The sequence below is a fragment of the Sebastes umbrosus genome, chromosome 4 (genome assembly GCF_015220745.1).
Source record: "Sebastes umbrosus isolate fSebUmb1 chromosome 4, fSebUmb1.pri, whole genome shotgun sequence".
In the NCBI taxonomy this organism is placed as follows: Eukaryota; Metazoa; Chordata; class Actinopteri; order Perciformes; family Sebastidae; genus Sebastes; species Sebastes umbrosus.
This window is the reverse complement of record NC_051272.1, coordinates 18,685,566-18,708,705: the sequence shown is the minus strand read 5'-3', so window position 1 is coordinate 18,708,705 and position 23,140 is coordinate 18,685,566. Positions and strand designations below refer to the sequence as shown.

The 23,140-nt window shown below is 43.2% G+C and overlaps 1 protein-coding gene across 11 annotated transcripts; it reads right to left on the bottom strand.

Annotated features, from left to right (window-relative positions):
- Positions 1-1,601: 1,601 nt before the first annotated feature.
- zmp:0000001167 (protein phosphatase 1 regulatory subunit 12A) lies at positions 1,602-20,452 on the bottom strand. Of its 11 annotated transcripts, XM_037767180.1 has the most exons (26): positions 20,015-20,296; positions 15,211-15,341; positions 13,596-13,714; positions 12,298-12,454; positions 12,009-12,159; positions 11,837-11,911; positions 11,633-11,712; positions 9,379-9,584; positions 9,105-9,214; positions 8,806-9,003; positions 8,580-8,662; positions 8,387-8,476; positions 8,108-8,209; positions 7,920-8,021; positions 7,717-7,807; positions 7,502-7,630; positions 7,306-7,408; positions 7,101-7,204; positions 6,396-6,455; positions 6,291-6,313; positions 6,130-6,184; positions 5,935-6,039; positions 4,760-4,810; positions 4,500-4,550; positions 4,182-4,199; positions 1,602-2,913 (listed from the first exon to the last, which is right to left on the bottom strand). In XM_037767180.1, the coding sequence occupies exons 1-25, from the start codon at positions 20,294-20,296 to the stop codon at positions 4,194-4,196; spliced, it is 2,664 nt and encodes an 887-aa protein (XP_037623108.1). In that variant the 3' UTR covers positions 1,602-2,913; positions 4,182-4,193. The 11 variants fall into 11 exon arrangements, with proteins under 11 accessions (XP_037623108.1, XP_037623103.1, XP_037623104.1 ...); XM_037767175.1 differs by lacking the exon at positions 4,182-4,199 and having other exon boundaries at positions 8,806-9,000; positions 20,015-20,452; XM_037767176.1 differs by lacking the exon at positions 4,182-4,199 and having other exon boundaries at positions 9,379-9,560; positions 20,015-20,452.
- Positions 20,453-23,140: the final 2,688 nt, after the last annotated feature.

The following is a 23,140-nucleotide window of genomic DNA, read 5'->3' as shown; positions in this document are numbered from 1 at the left end:
GGCACTCGGGGTTAGTTTTATCATCACAGACATTAATACTGAACCTGTAAAACAGCTGTATGCTCTGGATGAGCTTTCTAAAATCAGGCTTCAAATTTGAGACAGAAAGCCTGTGATACAAAATGGGAATGTGGAGTTTGAAAGATGAGGGCATTGAAAGGGCAAGGAAGGATTAATTAAACACTTAGTTGCATTGTGAGAATTGTAGCATTTGACATTTTCAAGGCTCGACACATACTTGGGACTAAAAGTCAGGATATCTCCACCTCTGCAGCTCAGATTCTTTATTAAACCCACGTTTTGACACAGGTCCCATTCACAAAACAGAGTGGCTGTAGCTCAGTGGAATAAGGGGGTTGTCGTTGTCCTTTAACCGCAAAGTCGGCGGTTCGATCCCCAATTCCTACTGTCCGCATGTCAAAGTCCTTAAGCGAAACACTGAACCCCAATGCTCCCCAGGTGCTTTACAGCAGGCCACTGCTCTAAAGGATGGGTTAAATGCAGAGGTCAAATTTCATGTATGTACCTGTATGTAGAATATAAGTTTTATAAAAAAACTTAATTTTAAGTCTAAAGATTAGGTAAACATGCAAAAACCACTTCAAGGCTGATACCAGGTCAGTTTTTGTTTCCAACGAAGGGCCCTGATTACAAAGTTGTCTGAGGATTTTGTTGACAAAAGCACAATATTTCTTATTTATTGTAAGTGCTTCTGGAAAACTAGCTGTCAAAAATGTAAAAAAAACAACAACTGTAATCAACAAGATACATTTTCTCAGCTCAACTGTGGCATTGCATTAGTTGCACCACTTGGTGGCGCCGAGGAGCCGTTTGTGCAGCATCTGGCAAAATGCCGGGGGTCAGAGCCACAAACCCTGGGAAAAGCAGTGCTTTGTCCATATAAGGCTGCAATCCATCCGCTTCCCTCTTCCTCCCCAGCTCCCTTCCTCTGTCTTTCTCAGACCTGAGGGATATTTACAGAGAGAGTGCCTCGGCCAGCCTGCCCTGCCTTATTAGGAGCTCAGCTTGTTGTCAGTACTTCTACCCTGCAGGACAGTGGTCCATCTCTCTGCTCCCAGATGAGACATACAGATGGATGACTGCTGTTAACTTTAGGCCAAATGTACGGGAGCTCGAAACACAACGGGACTCTCAGACATCTACTGAGCACCAGCATATGTAACGACACTCATTCCTCTCCTGTCAGTCAAGCCACTCATGATATACCGTCCAGCTGGGAGCAGCAGTAGATTACTGTACCAGTCCAAACATACTGTAAATACATCTGTGTTGCCTTGTTTCCTCAGTTATGCTCACTGTGTTGCAGCTGTTCTGTTCCTCTTTTTTTTACCTCCCCATGGATGAAGGACATCTGGCTGACAGAAAACACAACAACTGTAGGCAGGGATGATACAATGACGGTGAAGCAGCGAAAAAGACAAACAACCAGGTGACCACAAATCTCAAAAGTGAGAAATTTGATGACTAAGAAGTCGGGAATCCAAGTAGGATTCAGCGTTGTGGATGGGAACGATGTTAAGATACAAAGTGATGGAGGTGGATACAAATTCTCGCAGTGTACATAATAACCAAGCCGTCGCTACAAACACACTTTTTTTTTTATTAGGGTGCAGACATCCATTCAATATATTAGAAAACCAACATGTGAAGAAAGGCTACATGGAATTTTACTTCAAAGGGGGGTATTATTCAAGACTAATATTTATACAAATATAATATACATAACCATGCTCTCTGGCAAGAGAGGAATTGACGATGAAAAACTATGAAAATAATATCTTTATCAATGGTGATAATTAAAACCATCCATAGCAGAATAGGCGTTTGACAGAACAGCAATTTATTTCAGAATTGTGCAATGACCTTTGACCTTCAGTGATGGTTAACTTCTCCCTCCACTTGCTAAGTGAGAGGATGCTACTCTGAAATAAATTGGTCTGTCCGGAGGACGGGCAAAGCGTCGCACGTCTTTTATTGCTTTGCAGAGAGTAAAGTGCCGTGGTCGACTGACCTGGTTCTGCGGTCATTTTTTAAGAGCATGGAGTGTGTCTGTGGTCACAAAAATAAAAATGTATGTGGGGAAGTGCATAGGTGGAGAGGTAGGTGGGTTCAAACACTTGCATGTGGGAAACAAAACAACCCAACGAAGCTTCGTGGACTTCCCCCTGTCGTCAGGACGGTGCTGAATGTAAAGACAGAACCTGAAATGGGTTTCAGAGCTGTTTTCTTTTTTTTTTTTTAAAGAACTTCACCAAAACCTTGACAACACGTTAGATTTGTGAGTGGGGTAAATTCGTGAATGTGTGACGTGAGAGTGTTCACAAAAAAAATAAATATTAAAGTGGGAGCTTTAAGGCCCAAGCTGCCTTGTGCGCTCGTGGAATGTGCACGGAGGAAGTATGTGATGCACGCATAGGAATGTGTGTGCACGTCGGTGTTCCCCTGATGCACAGTCGTAGTAGATGTTTTGTGTGTTGCACCAGCCGTGGGCATTCTGGTTGTTGCCGAGTCTCATGTTGCCGCTCTGGGAGCCTCTGACCAGAGCCACAGGCCTTCACGCCAGAGGACTTCCTGTGACTAACGGGCAGTAAGGCACACAAAAGCCACTCCAGCTGTTCACAGAGAGGCATCACAATCCAAGTCAAGCTGTGGTGTTCTTCTTTCCCCTCTCTCTCTCTCTCTCTCTCTCTTTGGCACTGGGAGGAATGTGTGGAAGCAGGGAGGGATGGAAAGATGGATGGATGGACGGAGGGTGGAGGGTGTAGGGTGTAGGGGGTTCCCTGCTCTTCGTGTCTCTCTCTCGGTCTATTTGGAGAGTTTGCTGATGACACGGATCAGTGCTCCATTTTCATCTTTAAGACGCTGGTTGTCTGCTCTCAAGTCGACCAGAACCTGGTGGTAAAAATTGTGTTCGCATTAAAACAAAATATAAATCCAGATTTATGAAGTTATTGCTTGTTTACACATTACTGTAATATGAGATGTTGCAGACAGTTTGATGATTTAGTCATATCAATGCTATAAATGTTTCTAATAAAGCTGTCATCACAACATTTAAGGAGAAGCAGGACACCTAATTCATCTTAAATACAGTTGAGTGGAAGACAGCAGGGTCATTTTTAAAGTTGGTAGGTTTTTGTAAGCCATAAAGACTGTGATGCTTTGCTGTTTTAGCTTTAGTGTAATGCAAACAAGTGATGTTTGAATCCTCTGTGGGAAACACTGAAGTGTCAAAAGCCTCAAAGGAGGAGATGAAAAAAAGAAACGGTAGCAGAGAACTAGAAATAACAGCACAGAAATCATTTCTTCAAGTAAATCTGTATTAATCCAAATATCATTTTTTTGCATCCTAGAATCACAGCATGTTAAAGTGTCAAAAGAAATAGTTTGACATTTTGGGAAATAAATGTATCTGCTGTGTTGCTGAGAGTTAGATGAGAAGATTGATACCACTCTCATGTCTGTACGGTAAATATGAAGTGAATATGAATATCCAGGTAAGACCGATTGCTCCCTATTATTTTGGAGGCCTGCTTATTTTACCAGGTGACCAGCAGACTCCAGTCAGGAGGCTGAAGCTACTTTTTGACAGACCCAGGCTAGCTGTTTCCCCTTGTTACCAGTCGTTATGCTAAGCTAAGCTACCCAGCTGCTGGTGGTAGTTTTATAACAGGGCAAAAGTGAGCATGGCTCACTGCTTGACCCCTACTAAAGTAGGGCCAAAGGTTTTGCCCTTTTGGAACTAATGGAATTAGTCTATTGAGCACAGTCTAGCTTGTTATTAGCTCACCTTCCTCAGGATAAAGCCAGTAGATGCTCTCCAGGTTTTAACCACTTCAGTACTTGCTTTTATTTCAACACCTGGACTCCTGTGTCCAAGGTGGACTTCTAACCCCCAAAAGGCACAACTAGAACACACTGTGAACCATCATACCAAATTTGAAGATCCTAAGTTAAATAGTTTTCGAGTTCTGCTCCGGAAACGAAAGTGTGACACGCGAACGGACGGACGGACACGCGGAGCGCTATTTCCCCCCGCCTACGTTGTCGGGCGGGTATAATAACCATGAAGACATTAGAGTGGTATCTATCTTCTTATCCAACCCTCAGCAAGCTATTTCCAAAAATGTTGCATTTTTCCTTTAACAAAAGGACTTTACCTGTTTCATTCTCTAGTACTGGAGACGTCAGACAATTAAGAGACAAAATTAAGAGGGCGCAGAGATCAGATGGGTTCGAGTTAGTTGTTCAGTAGGGAAACAGAAACATCAATTAATGTAAAAAAACAACCAAATGAGTCACATGTAACAGAAAACAATTATCACCCACCCTGAAAACAGGTCGAGAGAAGGTGTACTGTATAAAACCACTCTACAGTGTGCCTCCACAACACTGCTGCCTGCACAAGCTAAAGCCAAGCTAATCAAGCAGAAGCATGCAAAGTGTCTGCGGCCACGATAAGACTCGTCTCTCCTCACCTTTAGCTCCTCCTCCAGCTCTGCCATTCGCCGCTCCAACATCCTCCGGTCCTGACGCCAGGAAAGCGTGACGGAGAGTCGGGGGGGCAGAGAGGAGGTGACGTAGAGAAGAAAAAGGTGAGTGAAAACAGGTGAGAAAGTGGTTCAAGTGGGGAGGAGAGAGGAGAGAGCGTCAACAGACAGCAGGGGTGGCAGTAGTGAGGCAGTTGAAGCTACAACAACCACAACAACCAGTAACACCATCAACACGGATGCATTACCTTTCTCTCCAGGTCCAGCAAGGCTGAGCAGTCAGTGAAGCGCTCCTGTCTCTGTTGGATACAACAAACCAATAACATTAACATCATCACCACAACAGTAGGCTTACATGATCAAAAGCCATTATGAATATCAAAGTTACAACCTGCAACATCTTGATGTCTCTTTGCTAATTAGAATTTCCATTAAAGCAAAACAACAACCACTGTGTCTATAAGTGACGGTAACAGGATCATGGTAAAAGGTAAAACATAGTGTAACATTAGCACAAGTAGTCATAAAGCTACAAACGTCAGTTACACAGCATTATCTATGTTTGCTTACATTAGCTTACTTTAGCCACCACTGGCTACTGGTCATACCAGACCAAGTAAGGAAGCAGAACTCCTGAGTGCATTGATGAAAGCAAGGATGCATTCATTGTATTGCTAATGCATTCAACTTTTCATTTGTAAGAGGACAACTGAATTAGTTCTTCTTTTAAAAGGAACAGTGTGTAGCATTTCGGGGGATCTATTGGCAGAAATGGGATATAATATTAATAAGTATGTTTTCTTTTAATAAAATAAGAATTATTGTGTTTTCGTTAGCTCAGAATGAGCTTCTTATATCTACATAATCTTCACAGTTACACACGGCAACTGGATTCTTACAATGTCACGAGATCATGCGAGAATCACAGGATCACATATCACATCAAAATCCATTTGGTCAGGCTTCAATTAATTAGTTAGTGTACAAGCCAGTGTGGCGACTGTTCGCTCTAAACAACTCCTGAAGAGGTTTGCGTAGATGCTACAATAGTGTCAGTGATATCAGAACTGGAGAGTTCTCTTACCAGCATCCATGTTGTCAGCTGTTATACGAACTTCTGAGCATAGTTTTTTAAACGTTCTTGTATCAAAGTTGTTTTTGGCCCCCCTCCCAAGGCAGTGAGAGGCAGGGATCTTAACTGTGCTCTCTCACTGACTCGCTGGTTACTTGACTGGCCACCGCAACGTGATTTCGGGTGTGTTCTACCAAAAGTTGATTCTGTTACTACTTTTCACCGCAGGCCACTGCTTTTTTTTCACCAACCCCTACTACGCCCCATTCAAAATGAATGGGAGGAGTTGCGTTTTCGCCTCACCGCCGGATCTGGTGTGAATGCAGCTTCAGTGTGTGTCTGTGTCATCACCTGTGTGGCCTTTTCCAGGTCCAACCTGGTCTGACTGATAATCCTCTGGGTGTCCTGCAGCTGAGACTGGAGCTGACTGTTTTCTCTGGAGACGTCCTCGAACATCTTACACACACAAACACACAGAGTAGTAAATCACTGGGACAAACAGGGAAAACTCCTTTTCTGACCTCAATACCAGTACCGTCTGCTGACCTTCTTAAAATCCTTGCTGTCAGAGCCTCCACCCTGGGTGCAGTCGTTAAAAGACCTGAGAGACGAGCAGAGCAGAGGTCAGAGACGCTGCTATCATTGAGACTGTGCTGACAGAATGAAGACAGAGGGCAAATCAAACAGGTCAAAAGCTGAATTCATACCTGGAGCTCAAGTGTTGGTCTGTCTGTAAACAGAGAACAAACAGGTTATGGCAGGTGTCTTGGGTTACAGTCCACTGAGACCAATATATAAACACACACACACACCTGTGGATCCTGCCCACTGCCTGAGAACTCTTCCTCTCCACTGGGATCATTGTCATCGCTCTGCAGATGACACAGACAAGTCAAGTTAAAACATTACTGGTTTTGTTTTTTTCATTCCTGCATCAGTTTTCCAGCTGAAAAGATCAGCGCCGCCACTAAGCACATGCGCATCACGCGCTGTGCGTAGAGCACCAAGTGCCGTAGGGGCACAAACAGCCTGGCCATAAAACTGCCGTTTGCCACTGAGGTGTCGCGGACCTCGTGGTAAAGACAGCTCAACTTTGGAGCGATATTTAGACCCTTTCCCAGTAAGCTAACATCACAAGTTTGATATCAACGGATTCATGGAAATCTCAAGATTCATTTGATACCACTGTCTATCCACTATCTTAAAAACTGAAATCCACGACAGCCTTTAAAAGACAGTCGTGTTAATGCATGCAGATGATCCACCATCATTTTCAGAGGGTTAGGCCAAGTAAACCAAATACCGAGGAGGAGAATAATTCCAATTTTAAGATCATGGTGATCAACGAGACAGGCAAAGTCTTATTAAAATATAACCTTTATGATGACTATATGATCTTTTAAATGAAATTTGATATACATATAAAAATAAAAGAGGTGGAGGGGCACCAGCTAAAATCTTGCCTAGGGCACCAAATTTGTCAGGGCCAGCACTGTAAAACATGTTGCGGTGTTTACCTCCCCGGTCCTCGGTGCCTTCCTTCTGGCCCGAGCCTGTCTCCTCTCCCTGCGCTCCCTGGCCCATCTCTCCGTCTCGCTCTCCCCTGTGCTGGCCTCAACATCTGGAACAAAGCCAGACAGCAGTCGTTTAAGTGCACATCAAAATGTTTCAACAAACACCCACACTGTCAAGCTCTACGTTTGGTGAAGTGGTGATGCGTACCTCTCCTGTCAGATGTCTGAGGGCGTGGAGTACCAGCGGGCTGCGTGAGGCCCAGCAGGTCAGACTTCTGCAGACTGGCAATACGAGACCTCCAGCTCACTTCCTGTAAACACAGTATCCCCCCGCTAAGTGATGTCACAAGACGTTATATAAGAGCAGCCAACATAGGCCTATAACTCTGATTTACAGCTCTCACCCCCTCCTCTCCCTTCTTGGCCTTTGCCTCCTTCTCTTTCTCCTTCTCTTCCTCCTCCTTCTTTTCTCTCCCTTTGTTGTCCGTCTTCATCGTCTTCTCCGCCTCCTGCAGATCTGTTAGCGTCACCCCCTTGATGGGAAAAAGAGATCACACCATCCTGACACACAGTACTTCTGTGAACACGGAGTGAACATCTGAGCGGATGACGTTTGTACCTGAGTGGAGCGGCGGGACTGGCGTGCGTGTCTGGAGCGAGCCTTCCTCTGCGCCTCTGCCTCCTCGTCCCGCACTGGCGTCAAATATGATCTACAAAGGTCACACACTATTAGACTCAACGCTACACCATCAGGCATAATATTTACAAACAACAGCCCTTTGCCATCCACACACACACACACACACAACAGCCTTGACTCACTTGCGCCTCTGCTTGGCCTCCTGTTCGCCCGTGGTCGTGCTCCGAGAGTTGGAGGTGGGGACGGCAGTCTGATCCTTCTTCTCTGTCTGTTCCTGAGGAAGTCTTATGGAGAAAGAGAAGAGGTAACTATCAGATCTTTCACACAAGTGAGGAAAATCAATTGGAAAATGAGTATAAAAATGAACTACCTCTGGGCCAAGACACTATTAAGGCGGCTGAGTCCAGCAGAGCTTGTTCCTGTGTTAGCTGAGGTCACGGTGGGGTCATCCAGTCTCTTTCCATAAGATGAGCTAGAAACGAGACAAAGCCCATTGGAAACACAAAGGCGTCTTTCACAGCCACACACACACACAAATTATTATTCACTGCTGGGGGAATGTAATAAGCTGTGACACAGCAATAACAAAAATCACACACAAACAGGAGAGCAAACAAATACAGGATGGGCAGTGAGCAGCGTGACTGACCTGTGAAGCAAAGAGGGGGTGGAACTAGTGAAATCATTCCCTGATTGACTATGAAGGCGCCGGGTGTAAGAGGAGCTACGACTTAGCCAACTGAGAGAGAGAGACACAGGGTGACAAGGGCACATATGCGGTGACTCAGACAAACAAAATTCTGGTTTCACAAGCGCAGAAGCATATGAAAGCAGCGGCTCACCTGTTGGAGTTGTCAGGGCTGGTGTCTGGAATACTGAAGAGTCTCCGTGTTGGGATGGGCGGTACCCGAGCGAGCCTCGGCTCCTGAGAACGAGGGGGGAGATTGTTTTTTTTTATGTGATTGGAAGCTGTATAAGGAGCCTTTATTTGGAGTTAGATTTATAAAACAATAACTGGTTTCATGAGCGTATACATCCTTGAATCATGTGAGTGACCGTGGTGCGTACTTTGGTGTCGGCCTCAGAGCTGAGGCGGGGGCTGGAGGCAGAGCGGGTCATGCCCAGGACGGTCTCTGTAGGTCTGCTGGGGTCCTGGCTGGTGTCAGACAGTCCAGCTGAGCCCAGAGTCACCGAGCTGCCCGCCTTCTTCAGAGACGTCCTCCAGGAGCCCGGGGCCTCGGGGGCTGGGGGCTTGCCTGGGTCCTGCTACAGAGCAAGCACAAGTCATCATCTTTGTTGTTCAGTATTGTTGTCATGCAACTAAAACACACACTTGATATTCTCTATATAATATCTTTATAAATGACCTTTTTCATTTGGCTTGCAGCAGTACTCGTTGGCATGGAGGTAGGAAGCAGGCTGGTGGTGTTGCGTTTGTTGTTCAAGTTGTTTATGATCTCTCGGTTTTTCGCTTTTTCTGCAACCGTGCAAAGGTCGGTAATTAATAAATCACTAGTAGAATCATAAAAAAAATCATTCATAAAACCCACCTGATAAGACATACAACTTCTCTCTTAAATATTATCAATAAATCACAACACTGACTCCCTTCGAAATACAGACTCCAGCAGCTCCTCTTACCCGACTCGGCGTCGCTCTCCGATTCGCTCTCCTCCTCCGAGCTGGAGCTGCTGGAGGCCTTCCCCTGGCTCTGAGGCTGTCTCTGTCCCGTCTGGCCCTCCTCCTCCTCGTCCTCGGCCGGGCTGCTCTGCAGGGCAGGAGGTGGGTGCTTCTCCCGCTCATGGAGGCAGATCTTCTCCTTGCTGCTCATACGAGAGATAGAAGTCCTGCAGGGGCGGGGCCAAGGTGGGGTGGAACAACAGGTGGCATGCAGGGAGCTGATCAGTGAGGGCAATCATTCCACGTGCAGCCAATTAGAGCGAGCATGCGCCGATCAACAAGTCGGTGGGTGGAACAGTGGGTCACTTCCTGTGATGATGCCATGTGTAGCACTGCTGTCTTATTGCTAGATCACCACTTAGCTATGTGTAACTTCAACCTACAGTTTTTTTACTTCAAGGTAGGGCTGGTAGTGCTGTTCAAATATTTTTTTTTTATATTTGTTGAAATTCTCATTACATCCTGACAACAATCAATAAATTAAATGCTATGGCAAAAAAAGAAAAAATCCAGTATCTGTGGCTGTTACAGGACTGTAATAAACCCGTCCAATCATTTCATTTGGCCTGAATGTAATGATTGGACGGGCTAATTGCCCGTCTACCTGCGTGCACTCTGCCTGTGCACTCATTGCGCATCACCGGAGTCTTCCACAAGCTGCTAGCTTGACAGATGTGAGTACTAACAACAGCCATGTTGTTTACGTTCATTATGATAATTGTGGGGGACTGGCTTTGGAGGGAAGCCTGAAGCGACGGACTGTCAGTGCTGCCGACTTGGCGACTTTCTCGCTAGATTTAGGAACTTTTGGAGCTGGTGCTGCTAGCTACTTACTCATTGGAAAAGAGTTAGCAACACTGGGCTTGTTTTTAAGTTGGATCATTTTTTTTTTTTAAATCTAGTGTTTATCAGCATCACCAACCCTACCTTTAATCACTTATTTTCTATAATCTTTTCATAACATGTGATAATGCACACTTTACAGAATCCACACAAATGTGTGTCCCAACCACATACTGTATATTACAACGTATATGCTTTTATTAATTACATAGTGTACCATTTTGGCTTTCAGTATGAAAGAAATTCATTTATATTGAGCTTAGAGTTCGAAACTGCTGCCAGTATAAGATGAGGAAACTTAAAGGGAAATTAATTTATATTGGGTTTTTTTGGGTCTTTCTTTTAGGTGTCTAAAATATGTTTTACTGCCGTCCACAGCAGTACATTGCTTTGGTTCCGTGCTGGCTGTTTCTCCAAACTGGGGATGTGCTGACCGTCATCTACTGTAGGTAATACACTGACTATGGATAAGTACCTCATACAACCCCACTTCAAAACAGCCAAACTATCCCTTTGATGGTAGTGAGCAATGTGTATGTGTAATCAAGTATCTTGATTTGTCAGTTATTTGATTTGCTAGATTAGCCAAGAACAGATTAGTGTCTTGTAATTTTAAACTTAAACAGCTTTGCAATGGATTTTCAAGACAATTCACTGCATGATAGCTTACATATACCGTGATGGAGGATTTTATCCATATTGCAAACCCCAAAGTGCTAGTTATAAATGCTCCTTCAAAAGACATTTGTTTATTTATCATTTGATTTTTTTTTCTTAAAGGGTAACTTTGGTATTTTTCAACCTGGACCCATGTTTTTGTGTCTAAATGACTAATAGGGACAACAATTTATGATATTGGTCCAGTTTTGAGGGAGAGCGCAGTAGACGGCAGCTATTGGGTCCAGCTGGCTCCGTCATTAACATCCACTAAAAGTGCTAGTTTTTGCCACGACAGGCTCTGATTGTTATTATAAGTGTCTGACATTATGGAAAGAGTCTTGCTCAAGAAGTCTCGTTCTGTAATCTGGCGAGGTGACGTGTAACTCTTTTCTCTCTCTGTTGCAGTGTAGGACAAAAGTATCCTTTAAAACTATGCTGAATTTGAGGTAGAAGTATAATATACTGACAACAGTAACATTTAGTATTCAGTATGAAACTGGGACACAGAATATCGCTGCCTGCTACATCTATCCAGTGTAATGTCAGTGGATAGAGGCAACAAGGTTCAAAGGAATGCTGGGACTGTTAACATCATACCTGCATGCAAACTACTGGTACTGGGATTACTGGGATTCAGCTGAGGAACAGCGTAGCGTGTGCCCACATACACACACACAAACACATGCCCACACACCGACACACTGGCACTGACCTGCGCGTGCGAGCTGGTACCATGGAGACCGGCGGGCTGGTCTCAATAACAGGAGTCTGTTTCTCCTTCTCGCTGCGTAACTGAAGAGGAATATAAACACACATAAACACGGAGAACATTCGCCGCTGTAACACTATCAATCATATCAGGTTTATCTAACTGAGCGAGATAGTTGTGGTGGAGCCTCTATGGAGGCACACTCACAGCGTTCTGCTTCTTCTGCAGCTCCTCCAGAGTGTCCGCAAGTTTCTCGTCTGCGACATCTAGAGGTGTTTGGCCCTACAAGGACATTCACAGAGCATCATCAGTCATGGCACTAATAAAGCCTTCATCTTCAGCTTATGCAGAGAGGAAAGGTTGTTTGCCTCGCGCTTACCACATTGTTGACGGCACCCATGTCGCACATGTTGTCAGCCAGCAGGGAGCACACCTCCTCCTGCCCCCAGTGAGCTCCTGCATGCAGGGGCGTCCACCCGTCGATGTCCCTGCTGTCCACGTCCACCCCCACCCCACACTGTAACAGCACCCTGAAGAGAGGAGGAAAGAGAGAGGGTAACGAGGAGAGGCTGTGAATAAAAGCTGTTTGACTTGGTGCGATACCAAATTAAGACAAAAGCTAACAAGCTGTCATTGCTCTCATGTGCGTAGTGTAGACTGATTCTCACTTCAGGACTTCGATGTAGCCTTTGGCGGCGGAGACATGCAAAGCGGTTGCCTTGGTGTTTGGATGAGGTGTGAGGGTGCCACCTCCTGCCAGCACCGCCATGGCGTCCTGGAGCATGACCCTCTCCTCCTCCTTTCTGGCCATGTCCACGTCTATTGCTGTGACGCACACGTGAAACAGTGGCGATTGAAAATGTAGACACACACACAGAAATCAGATTTTAAAAGACTAAATATTCAATTTCACATTCATTTATCAGCTGTGATCTCAGTTGCATAATGGATCTAAGCGAAGTGTGTATTTGACTGTGTTGAAGATAAAAGCCTGGAGCCTCAGTACACGTCAGTGCTATGAAGGTCACAGAACATTTGGTACACAGTGACTCTGTCCTCATTTCCTTTGCCTATTTTTGTCTTTGAGCGAGACGTGTGCTTTAAACATGACCGCTTGTTAAAACAGGACAAAAATGCAAAGCAGGTTTTTCCCATTTATGAGAACGATTTGTTTAAGAGTTTTTTCGCTCCAAGTAGCCCGAGCTCTGTATGAGTTCCTAATTTATTCGGCTCATAAAGAAATTAATTGATGCCAAAGCTATTGAGAACCACTCATTCAAACCACATGGAATATACAGTGGAGTACCTAAAAGCACCTCATCAGCTACACTGTGCTCACATTGTTTCAAACATCAACAGCGCTCAAACTGCCATTTGCAAATTAGAATCCAATACTTCATGTAAAGACATACTGTAAAAGAAAGCCTCTACCCATCAGTGAAACTACTAACTTTGCAGAAAGTTCTCAGTTAATTTGGCATAATTAATTCACATACTGAAACTTTTGGTTCTACATGGAAAAGGCTTAAAGTACTGGCAACAATACAACATCCTATTGTGATATATTTCTGAAAGAGTGGCATGTTGTCACTGAAAGGAGTACAAATGTTAGTTGGAAATGACAGAATAGAGGAAAATAAATATTGATTTATCAAGAAGGAAAAAAAAGGCAGTAAAAGATTATTATACTTTAAAGGGATAGTTTGGGCGTTTTGAAGTGGGGTGGTATGAGGTACTTAAACATAGTCAGTATATTACCTACAGTAGATGACAGAATATTTTCCAAGTTTGGCAAATGCTTTTGCTTGAAAAATGAATTCATTGAACAATTAATTCTGATGATAAACATGTCACATATTGTACTTGAGATTATCATAAAGATCACATGCACAGCCATGTTTAAACAGGACAGACATGATTCAGCATCTGACTTGTCGGATTGGAGGTGTTCATGTCGATTCCTCACCTTGTTTTTTGATTTCCCCTTTGAGTAGTCTCTCCATGGCGTCTTCCGTGGCCACGTCCAGAGGAAGCTCTCCTTCACTGTTCACCGCCCCGACGTGAGCGCCGTGCTCTATCAGGTATCTTCAAAAACAAAGACACAGTCAGCATATAGCACACAGAGTTGAGAATGAAAGAGTTAAACTACAATATGATGATACATATTAGAATTCTTAGATGTATAAACACTGACATCAGCATTGTTTATACAATGTCCTGCAATATTATACATATTATTCACAACCATAGCATTTTAACAGTGACTCAACCTCAATGTAGGCCTAATACTTTGGGGTATTTACAGTGCGCAGCAAAAGTATTCATCCCCTCTTGGTGTTTTTAGTATTTTGTTGCATTAAAACGTGGAATTTGAAAGGATTTTTATATGGATTATATATAACGGACCTACACAAAACAGTAAAAAAATTTGAAAATTGAAAAATGAAAAAAATAAAAAATGTTTTAAAAAATAAAATACTGAAAAGTGGTGCGTGCATACAGTATGTGTTCACTCCCTTTGCTATGAAGCCCCTAAATAAAATCTGGTGCTACCAATTACCTACAGAAGTCACATATACTAGTTAAATAAAGGTCATGTGAAGTCAGTATATATACACATCCGTTCTGAAAGGCTCCACACCTGTGAGCAAGCAGCACCATGTAGGAGCTCTCCAAACAGGTCAGGGACAAAGCTAAAGTACAGTTCAGGGTTGGGTTATAAAAAATCTCCAAAACTTTTAACATCCCATGAAGCACCATTAAATCCATTATTACAAAATGGAAAAATACGGCACCACAAAAGAAAGACAAAAGACCTGTTTCCCCGAGGCAGGGCTCTCTCTAACCATCCTCCCAGAACCATCCTGAAATACAACCTAAGCCGCCCCGAAATTAATGCGGACCGTCCCAAATTTAAAACCTATGTTTTTCTACATTATCATTAGTTTATCATTCAAAGTGACCTTTAACATAAATGGAACATCAAAAGTGGTTTATTTTTGTTCAAAAATGTATAATTTATCAATTTTTTTAATTTATAATTTCCATGTTTGTTTTGATATTGATGTAAAAAAGCAGTTAAGTTAAATTAAAATATTTTGTATGTTTAAAAAGTAGCATTTGGTCAAAAAACAAGATTTTACATATGGGCCCCCGAAAAGCTGGAACCGACCCTGCTAGCTGGTGCATCCTAAAGTTGGAGGAGCTGCAGGACAAGATGTTCCTGTCATGGGGAGAGGAACAGCATGGAAAAAATGTGATGGGGAGATCTCATTGCAGCCTAACTACCCATAGGAGATGAAGAGGATTAAGTAAGCACATAAGTGGTTAACATTAGCAACATGATTTGAGCTGTTGCAGAGTTTCAACTCCTCGTTAACGTAACGTGATGGTCAGCTCACTCACTGTAAATGCAAACGTCGGCTGCTGACTCGTTAGTGAGCGTTCCGTAACCGTTTTTTTTCATTTCACTTCACCAATTTTGACTATTTTGTGTAGGTCCATTATATAAAAAAAATCCATTTAAATTCCAGGGGTGAATACTTCTGCAAGGCACTGTAAGTTAAATGGCAGTGACTCACTTAGCGATCTGGATGAAGCCGCAGGAGGCTGCAGCGTGCAGAGGAGTCCAGCCCTCGTTGTCCCCTCTGTTGACATCACTCCCGCTCTCCACCAGAAACTGCACCATCTCAGCATTTTCATCAATGCAGGCCTGTCAGAGGACACACAACCACATGATGGATAGCTATACAAGTGTTTATTGTTAGTAGTTTATTATAAGAATCCCCACACATTAAAAAAAAAGGAAACCAGACAGCACACATCAATCAGACTCTAGTTTCAGTACAGTAGAGGAGATCTTAGACCCACTTCATTTGGGTTTGTTGTGAAAGTCAAAACTGCAGACTTACAAAATCTATTAAATGTATCTTAAAGCACTGCGGCTAAAACAATGACTACTGTGTCTACTTGTAATGACTTTCTGTGAAGTGGGCTGCTAAAAGCCCTCAAGTACTTTCCAAAACAGTCATTTTGTGGCGTGAGTGAAACAGCGAATCTATTTAACTGCTTTTCCTGAAGCAAAGTCAAACTGAGATCCCAAGTTCTGAAATGAATCCCATGAGGACCTCATGGTATAATGTTATGATATGTTGTTTTAATTTCAGCTCATATTTATGAGAAAAAACCTCAGAGGGTAGGATCTGCGTATGCTCCTTTTTCAAACAGTTTTTTATACTGCAAAAAAGTCATAAAACTTGCCAATGGGGTAAGATTATTTCAGCCTCTTTAAAGAATTTCCTAGAAATAAGAGAGAATGAGGCAGATGTCTGCACTAGTATCAAAGTAAGTTGATTTCACTTTTTTAAAAAGACAAGAGTTTTATTCTTCAATTATTGACAAAAATGACTTGAGAAAGAGACTTTTTGACTTTTCTAAAACAGATAAAGATAAGCCTAAATTGAAAGAATATTGAGCCTCCAGTCCTAATAAGAAATAGGCTACCGCAAAATATTTCTGATTACTGCAGAAAATAATGTGAATGCCCATAACAATTCCCCAGAGCCCAATGCAATGTAGTCATATGGCTTGTTTTGTCTGAAAATAGTAAAAAACGAAAGATATTTAAAAGAAATTATATAAAAGCAGCAAATCCTCATTCTTGTGAAGCTGAAACAGAGAATATAAGGGCACTTTTGCTTGATAAATTACTTTAACAATTAGGCTAATCTATTGCAAAAATAGTTGATTATATTATTATTTTTGTTGGCTGACTAATTGATTAATCATTCCTGCACTGAGCACACAGGGAGTTTCTCTACGTATTGTGGAAAATAAGAATTTTAGGAGCCAATTATAGACAAAAACAAGACAAGAGTCTAGAGCCATGTTAGCAGCTCTGTGAGGCTGTTAGACACAGTGGTGCTTTGAGCTAAATGCTATGCAATGACCTGCTAGCTGTACATTATACCGCTTATTACACGGCTACTAACTTAAGAAATCTAAATATTGACACAAAAATGGTCCTCCAGAGTCCGACATCAGAACAGCGTCCATAGCAACGGTCTGTTTTAAAGAAATAGAGTGCTGCCGGAATGAGTCTTAAAACCCGGAAATGAGTTAGCATTTTAGCACTTCCGGTTCCCTCCTCTGGAAGTCAATGGTTTTTTTGAATGGGTTTTTAGTTAGATGCCTGAATTAAGGTCTGTGGTTAACTCAAGCTAAAGAGATTTTAACGTTTTGTTCTACGACATAAAATACACCAATGAATACCCCACTCGTGAATTTTTGAAGCCTTTATGTGTCTTAAAAAGGGCGGTTGCTAACAAGTGGCTAAATTCAGTCATCACGCCGACTTGTCCGTCTTTACAGCCTTGTTGTTTATACTCATGTTCATGCGACCGTGTTATAGTTCGCTTATAGCTTAACGAAACAATTTTCTCACTGTGATATTACCTTGACAATGACCATTTTTCAATGTCAGATTTCTATCACTAACAGCTGATGAGATGACATCTGCTCAGAGCAAGACTGCACAGCATTTCAAGACATTCATTATCATCAGTTTAACTCTGCAGGATGTCACAACAGCAAGTGTCTGTAATCACACAGAACCTTGTCCATCAGGCCGTCTTAAGTCACCTACTGTAAGAGGCTTTGCTTTCGGGCTAAATCAACTAATCACAAAGCTGCTACAAGTCGTCTCCACCCTCCTTCATAATATAAGATAATCAGTCAGGGAGTAAGTTGGGAAAAAAAACGTGGTCGTTTTAAGAGCCAGTGAGATGAGGCTCGTGGTACAAAGCAGCAGAGCCAGAACCATGCGAGTCAAAAGCAGCGTTCGCTGGCAGCAGAGGGGGGGATCCCTCTGAACAAGTGGGTGCTCCAAGCTGAATGAATGAACAGAGGGCGTTACTATGAGGGTGCACACACACACACAGCCTCCCAGCAGACTCCTTCACTGGGTCATCAAGTGACTCATTGTGGAAATCGCCTTTGACAACAGCAGTTTGGGCTGTTTGAGGAATGTTTTCCATTTCTTCATCCGAAATCCCTAAAGTCCCCTCCATGGGGAATTGGCAAGGGGAAGGAGAAAGAGAGAGAGAAGAGGAGGAGGCGGAGGGCAAAGGAGAGAGAGAGAGAGAGAGAGAGAGAGAGAGAGAGAGAGAGAGCACAGTGGAGAAGACAGACTTTGGATGGAGAGGATGGAAAGTTTGGAGAGTGTGGGCCTATATTTAATTCTGGTTGCCAGGCGACCGATGAGCAACAGGGTAGAAAGGGATGGAGGGGCAGGAGAGGGACCACACTGGGTCCAACATGTGGATCAACCATAAGGGGGCATGTTCAGCCAACATCCAGGCAGGGAACATGCTCCATCTGCTGAAGCGGTCATGGGAAAGTTACTTCATCAAATACACACACACAATTGGCTTAAAGGGGAAAGCATCTCTCTAAGAAGCATGACGTCACTGCGAGCACACAGCTGAACCACAAATTCAGCTCCAGTGGGGCAGAAAAAATTAAAACATCTTTTATGTTGACAAGCTTGCTTGGATATCAAAGTTGAATCCATGTGAGTGCGAGTTCACAAGTGTTTTAAGGCATGCGGTGTGTCATAAAAAGCAGAGGAAATACTGCATCAAGGAGGGCTTGTGTGACAAGTGATGTTGTCCAGACTGCTCCTCTGTGTTATGACTGAAGTCAAGGGGAGAGAGAGGGAGGGACCTTTAAGGCTGAGCTGCATTAAGCTCAGAAAAGAAGTGAAGCCAATTTGGGACATGCAAAAAGCAACAAAAATTGCAGGTTAAATCCTCTTTGATTCTATTTTTGATAATTTGACCATGCATAGTGGTAGTCAACAGGCTTCCAATTTTGCTTTCTTTGTGGAGAAAATCACTTTAAAGACCTGTTGATCCGATGATGAAAATGACCTAGTATTGTAGTGAGACTGTACCAGGGACTAGTCAGTGTCTAAAAATGATCCCACAGGCTCTTTGGTGGCCTGTTTTTACTGTCTGCTGCTGCATTGTATGCTAGAAGAAGAAGCCTATAACTGACTACAACAATGTGGATGGCCCAGCCTACCAACAGGCTAATAAACTAACACACAGGCCAGAAATGCTGCTGCTGGGACTTTTAAACACACATATATGGAGGATAAAGTGATGGGTTCAGTTACAGCTATGTTAAAGTCAAGGGGAGAGGGAGGGACCTTTAAGGCTGAGCTGCATTAAGCTCAGAAAAGAAGTGCAGCCTATCTGGGACATGCTAAAGCAACAAAAATTGAATCCTCTTTGATTCTACCATACATCCTCCTGTTGCATAGTCAACAGGCTTCCATTTTGCTTTCTTTCTGGAGAACAACACTATGAAGACCTGTTGATCAGATGATGAAAATGAGCTACTATTGTAGTGAGACTCCACCAGGGACTAGTCAGTGTCTATAAAGGATCCCACAGGCTCCGAGGTGGCCGTTTTCTACAGTCTGCTGCTGTATTGTGTGCTATGAGAGAAGAAGCCTTTAACTGACTAGAGACAACAGTCTGGCCCAGCAGACCAACAACAGGCTAATAAACTAACACACAGGCCAGAAATGCTGCTGCTGGGACTTTTAAAGACACATCTAGAGAGGATAAAGAGATGGGTTCCGTTACAGCTATGTTAAAAGCAACGGAAATGACGGTTTTTAACGTTAAATCCACCTTAAGTTAAGTTAAGTCAACGCTTCAGCGCTGTGTGAGGATAACTAACGGTTAAACAGCTAGTTGAGCGACAGTAACTCAGCAACCCAACGGTTAGTTAGCCGTTAGAGTAACGGTTAAACCGCTAGTTGAGCGACAGTTAGCAACAACCCAACGGTTAGTTAGCCGTTAGAGAAACGGTTAAACCGCTAGTTGAGCGACAGTTAACAACAACTCAACGGTTAACTCATAAACCCGTAAATAACCCGGGTCGTCAACGGTTAGTTAGCCGTTAGAGAAACGGTTAAACCGTCAGTTGAGCGACACTTAGCAACAACTCAACGGTTAACTGATAAACCAGTAAATCACCCGGGTCGTCAACAGTTAGTTAGCCGTTAGAGTAACGTTTAACCGTCCTACCTGATGAAGCGCTGTGAGGATCATTAACGGTTAAACCGCTTGTTGAGCGACAGTTAGCATTCAACTCCAAAGGTTAACTCATAAACCCGTAAATCACCCGGGTCGCTAACGGTTAGTTAGCCGTTAGAGTTTAACCGTCCTAACCTGATGAAGCGCTGTGAGGATCACTAACGGTTAAACCGCTTGTTGAGCGACAGTTAGCAACAACTCAACGGTTAACTCATGAACCCGTAATAACCGTCGCTAACGGTTAGTTAGCCGTTAGAGTTTAACCGCCCTGACTGACCTGATGCAGCGCCGTCAGTCCGTCTATGTTGGCGTGGTTGATGTCGGCTCCCTGCCGGAGTAAAGCCGCCACCTCCTCTCGGTCCCCGGCAGAGCAGGCGGCCATAAACACGGCACCCTGGGCGAACCGGACTCTCGCCCGCCGCCGCGTCCCGGAGCCGCTCGCTGAAGTGTCCCGGGTGTCCGACCCCGTCTGGTCCGTCTCCGAGCCCAGCCATCGCTGAAGCTGATCCTGCCGGCGCTGTTTGGCAGCTTCGGACCGGGAATGGTCAGTGGCCGCCATCTTCCCCTGGTCTGTCCCCGGACAGATTCAGCTCATGGTACGGAGGAGGAGAAGCGGAGCGGTTGGTGTTGGATAGAGACTGTCTGCCCCGGATCCGGGATGCGCCCCCTGGTGGACTAACACCGGACACCAGGCCGTGAACTTCACATGCGAACTCCTGACTGGGTGGCAGTACTATGCTGCCTTCAGGGCTGCTCGGACATTTTAGACTCAGTGGGAAGGACCGTCTTCATAATACTGCATTGACAATCTATTGTCTTTTCTTTGATTTACAACAGTCTAAAAAAATACAGATATTACAAGTGTCTTTTCCTCATAGACTATGTTATGATTTATAATACAGTTAGGAATAACGTTTCTAGCTGGATTAAAAATAATAATAACAACAATAAGTCTACACAAATGAAAGTGTAGTCAAATAACCCCAATAAATGATTAGTCACGAAAAGAAAAACTTTCCAGTACAGTAGTATTTTAATTTTAGCGTCCCAACATAGTCCCCTCTGGGGCAATGTTTCATTTAACCAGGTAAGCTGGATGCTGGATTCCAGCTATGGGCAAAGAAAGGGCTAAGTGAACTATCTGACCTTTATAAAGAAGAGGTTCTAATGACCTCTGAGGAAATCTCTCTAGTACATTACATCCCAAAGAAGCATTTCTTTAAATATTTGCAATTGAAAAGTTGTATCTCCTCTATGCAGAACCAGTCATTAGTAAATCCTGCACTTTCATCCTTAGAAGAAATTATTACCAAAAACTGTAATAGTAATGGTTTAATTTCATTAATAAACAACTGGCTTGCATCTGGCTCTAAGGAGACTTCAATATCCAAACTTGACACATGGAGGGTGGATTTAAAGGAGGACATCTCAGATAATAATTGGAACATAGTCTGCAAGGAGGCTCAGACACAAACAGCCAACACTAATTTGAATAAATATAACAGTAATACACCTGACACTTGCTTTAAATGTAATGAGGCTCAAGGAACACTTATACATTGCATTTGGGAGTGTGACAAAATTAAGAAATTCTGGAGGGAGGTGATCAATAAAATCATGATCATTTTGTCTGTAAACATTCGACTAGACCCCAAAATGATATTGCTACATTTGTACCCATCAGATCTCAATCTGAGAACCAAAGAATGGAAATCTATTGAGTTTTCTATATTGCAGGCAAAACAAATGATTGCTTTTAACTGGAAGAAATCCGATGCACCTACAATGGGCGCTTGGATTAAAAATATGGCACAATGTATGTCAATGGAGAGAATAACATATACCTTGAAAAACAAACTGGGTGTTTATGAGGAAATATTGAAATCATTTAACGATTAAATAAAAAGTAGTGATATTGGAGAGCTTCTACAGGCGGAATAATTAAGATAGGATACGTCCAAATTCACAATAGTGGTAGACCCTCAGAAGGGAATGGATTCTTGTTTTTGAAAATCTTTTTATTTTATTTATTATTTATTTTCTATATATTTAATTTCTGTTTATGTGTATCTTCATTTTGTTAGAGGTGCCATTTAAGAATCAGAAATACTTGTTAACAGCGACACCTGTGCTCAAAACAGTGAGGCGACACACGTCAGCTAAAACCACAATATCACTCTATATTTCAGCTGCTTGGCAGTAATGTTAGCTGATCAGACGAAGGTCTCTCCATGAATCACTGCTGATCCTAGTGTTGGCTTTTCCTGCTTCAGCCTCCCGACCCCGGTCGGAGGGAACAGGGGAGACACCGGAGTTTTGGTCGGGGACGATAACATTTCTTGCTGCGGAGCCCTGTCACTTCACAAGACATGGGAAACCTCTGTTGGTCTGGAGGAGCTGCAGCATTTATTTCTGCACAAACGTCCACTAGATGTGAAGTGTGCGCGCATGCACGTGAGAGTGGAGCGAAATAGCGAGAACGAGCGCGGCGTGTGAGTGAAGGCAAGCAGGCAGGCAGAGGAGCAGAGTACAGCAGAGACTCCAGTCCTTGAGACCAAAGCTACGGTCTCCCCCGCGTCCTCCGACTGCGGCCAACACTGTTTAACAGACGGGCTTCACTAGATATAACTTTGCAGTTTTGGTGCTTCTGTGTAGTTTGTGTTGGAGTCTGAGTCTGAACAGCGTAGCAGCACTCGAGCTCGCATGGGACACCGACCCGGATTGATTTATACGTGTAAGAAGTTACAAACAGTCCCTTTAACTGTCATTATTAACAAGGATTTTCTGAAAGTTACGTATAGTAGTACCTTTAAATAAAGGTTATATGTACTTTGAGCCTCACAAAATTAGTGAGAAATAAAAGAGGGGAATTATAGATATCAGTAAGGCCAACACAACATTCAAATACACATGTTAAATACAATAAATCACAGCTTCCATGCCCTCCACTTTAAAACTTCAGAGGCAGATTAAACATAGGATACAGTACATACAATACTATGAGGAAACATATGAGAGTCCATTTTTCCTGCATCACTTGAAGGCATATCAACACAAGAACAATAATGGACCATGTCGAAGGTAAAACTCTAATCTAACTGTAATCTAAAACTCCAGTTCAACAAATATTTTGTTCACGTCGCTGATCTGTTTCATGCCAGGATTCATTGAGTTTATCAAGGACACACAAACAGGTTTCGCAACAGACCACAACTGACAAGACGGTGTGTGATGAGTGTTGTTATGATGTGACCTGGATGATGACTGATGATGACTGAGCTGCTGCTGAGGGGATTCCCGGTGTGCGCCTCTAGTGGTGACAGTACGGTATGAATCGTTTATGTTATAATGACAAGTCACTCATCTTGATTTATAAAGTTAAGTTAATAGAATTGTTTTAGAG

Excerpts from the sequence above, each read along its gene's own strand:
- zmp:0000001167 (XM_037767174.1), bottom strand. The coding sequence starts at position 20,296 with ATGGCGGCCACTGACCATTCCCGGTCCGAAGCTGCCAAACAGCGCCGG. Across the intron at positions 15,342-20,014 it reads GACTGACGGCGCTGCATCAG|GCCTGCATTGATGAAAATGC; the intron begins GTCAGTCAGGGC and ends GTCCTCTGACAG. Across the intron at positions 13,715-15,210 it reads GGCTTCATCCAGATCGCTAA|ATACCTGATAGAGCACGGCG; the intron begins GTGAGTCACTGC and ends TTGTTTTTGAAG.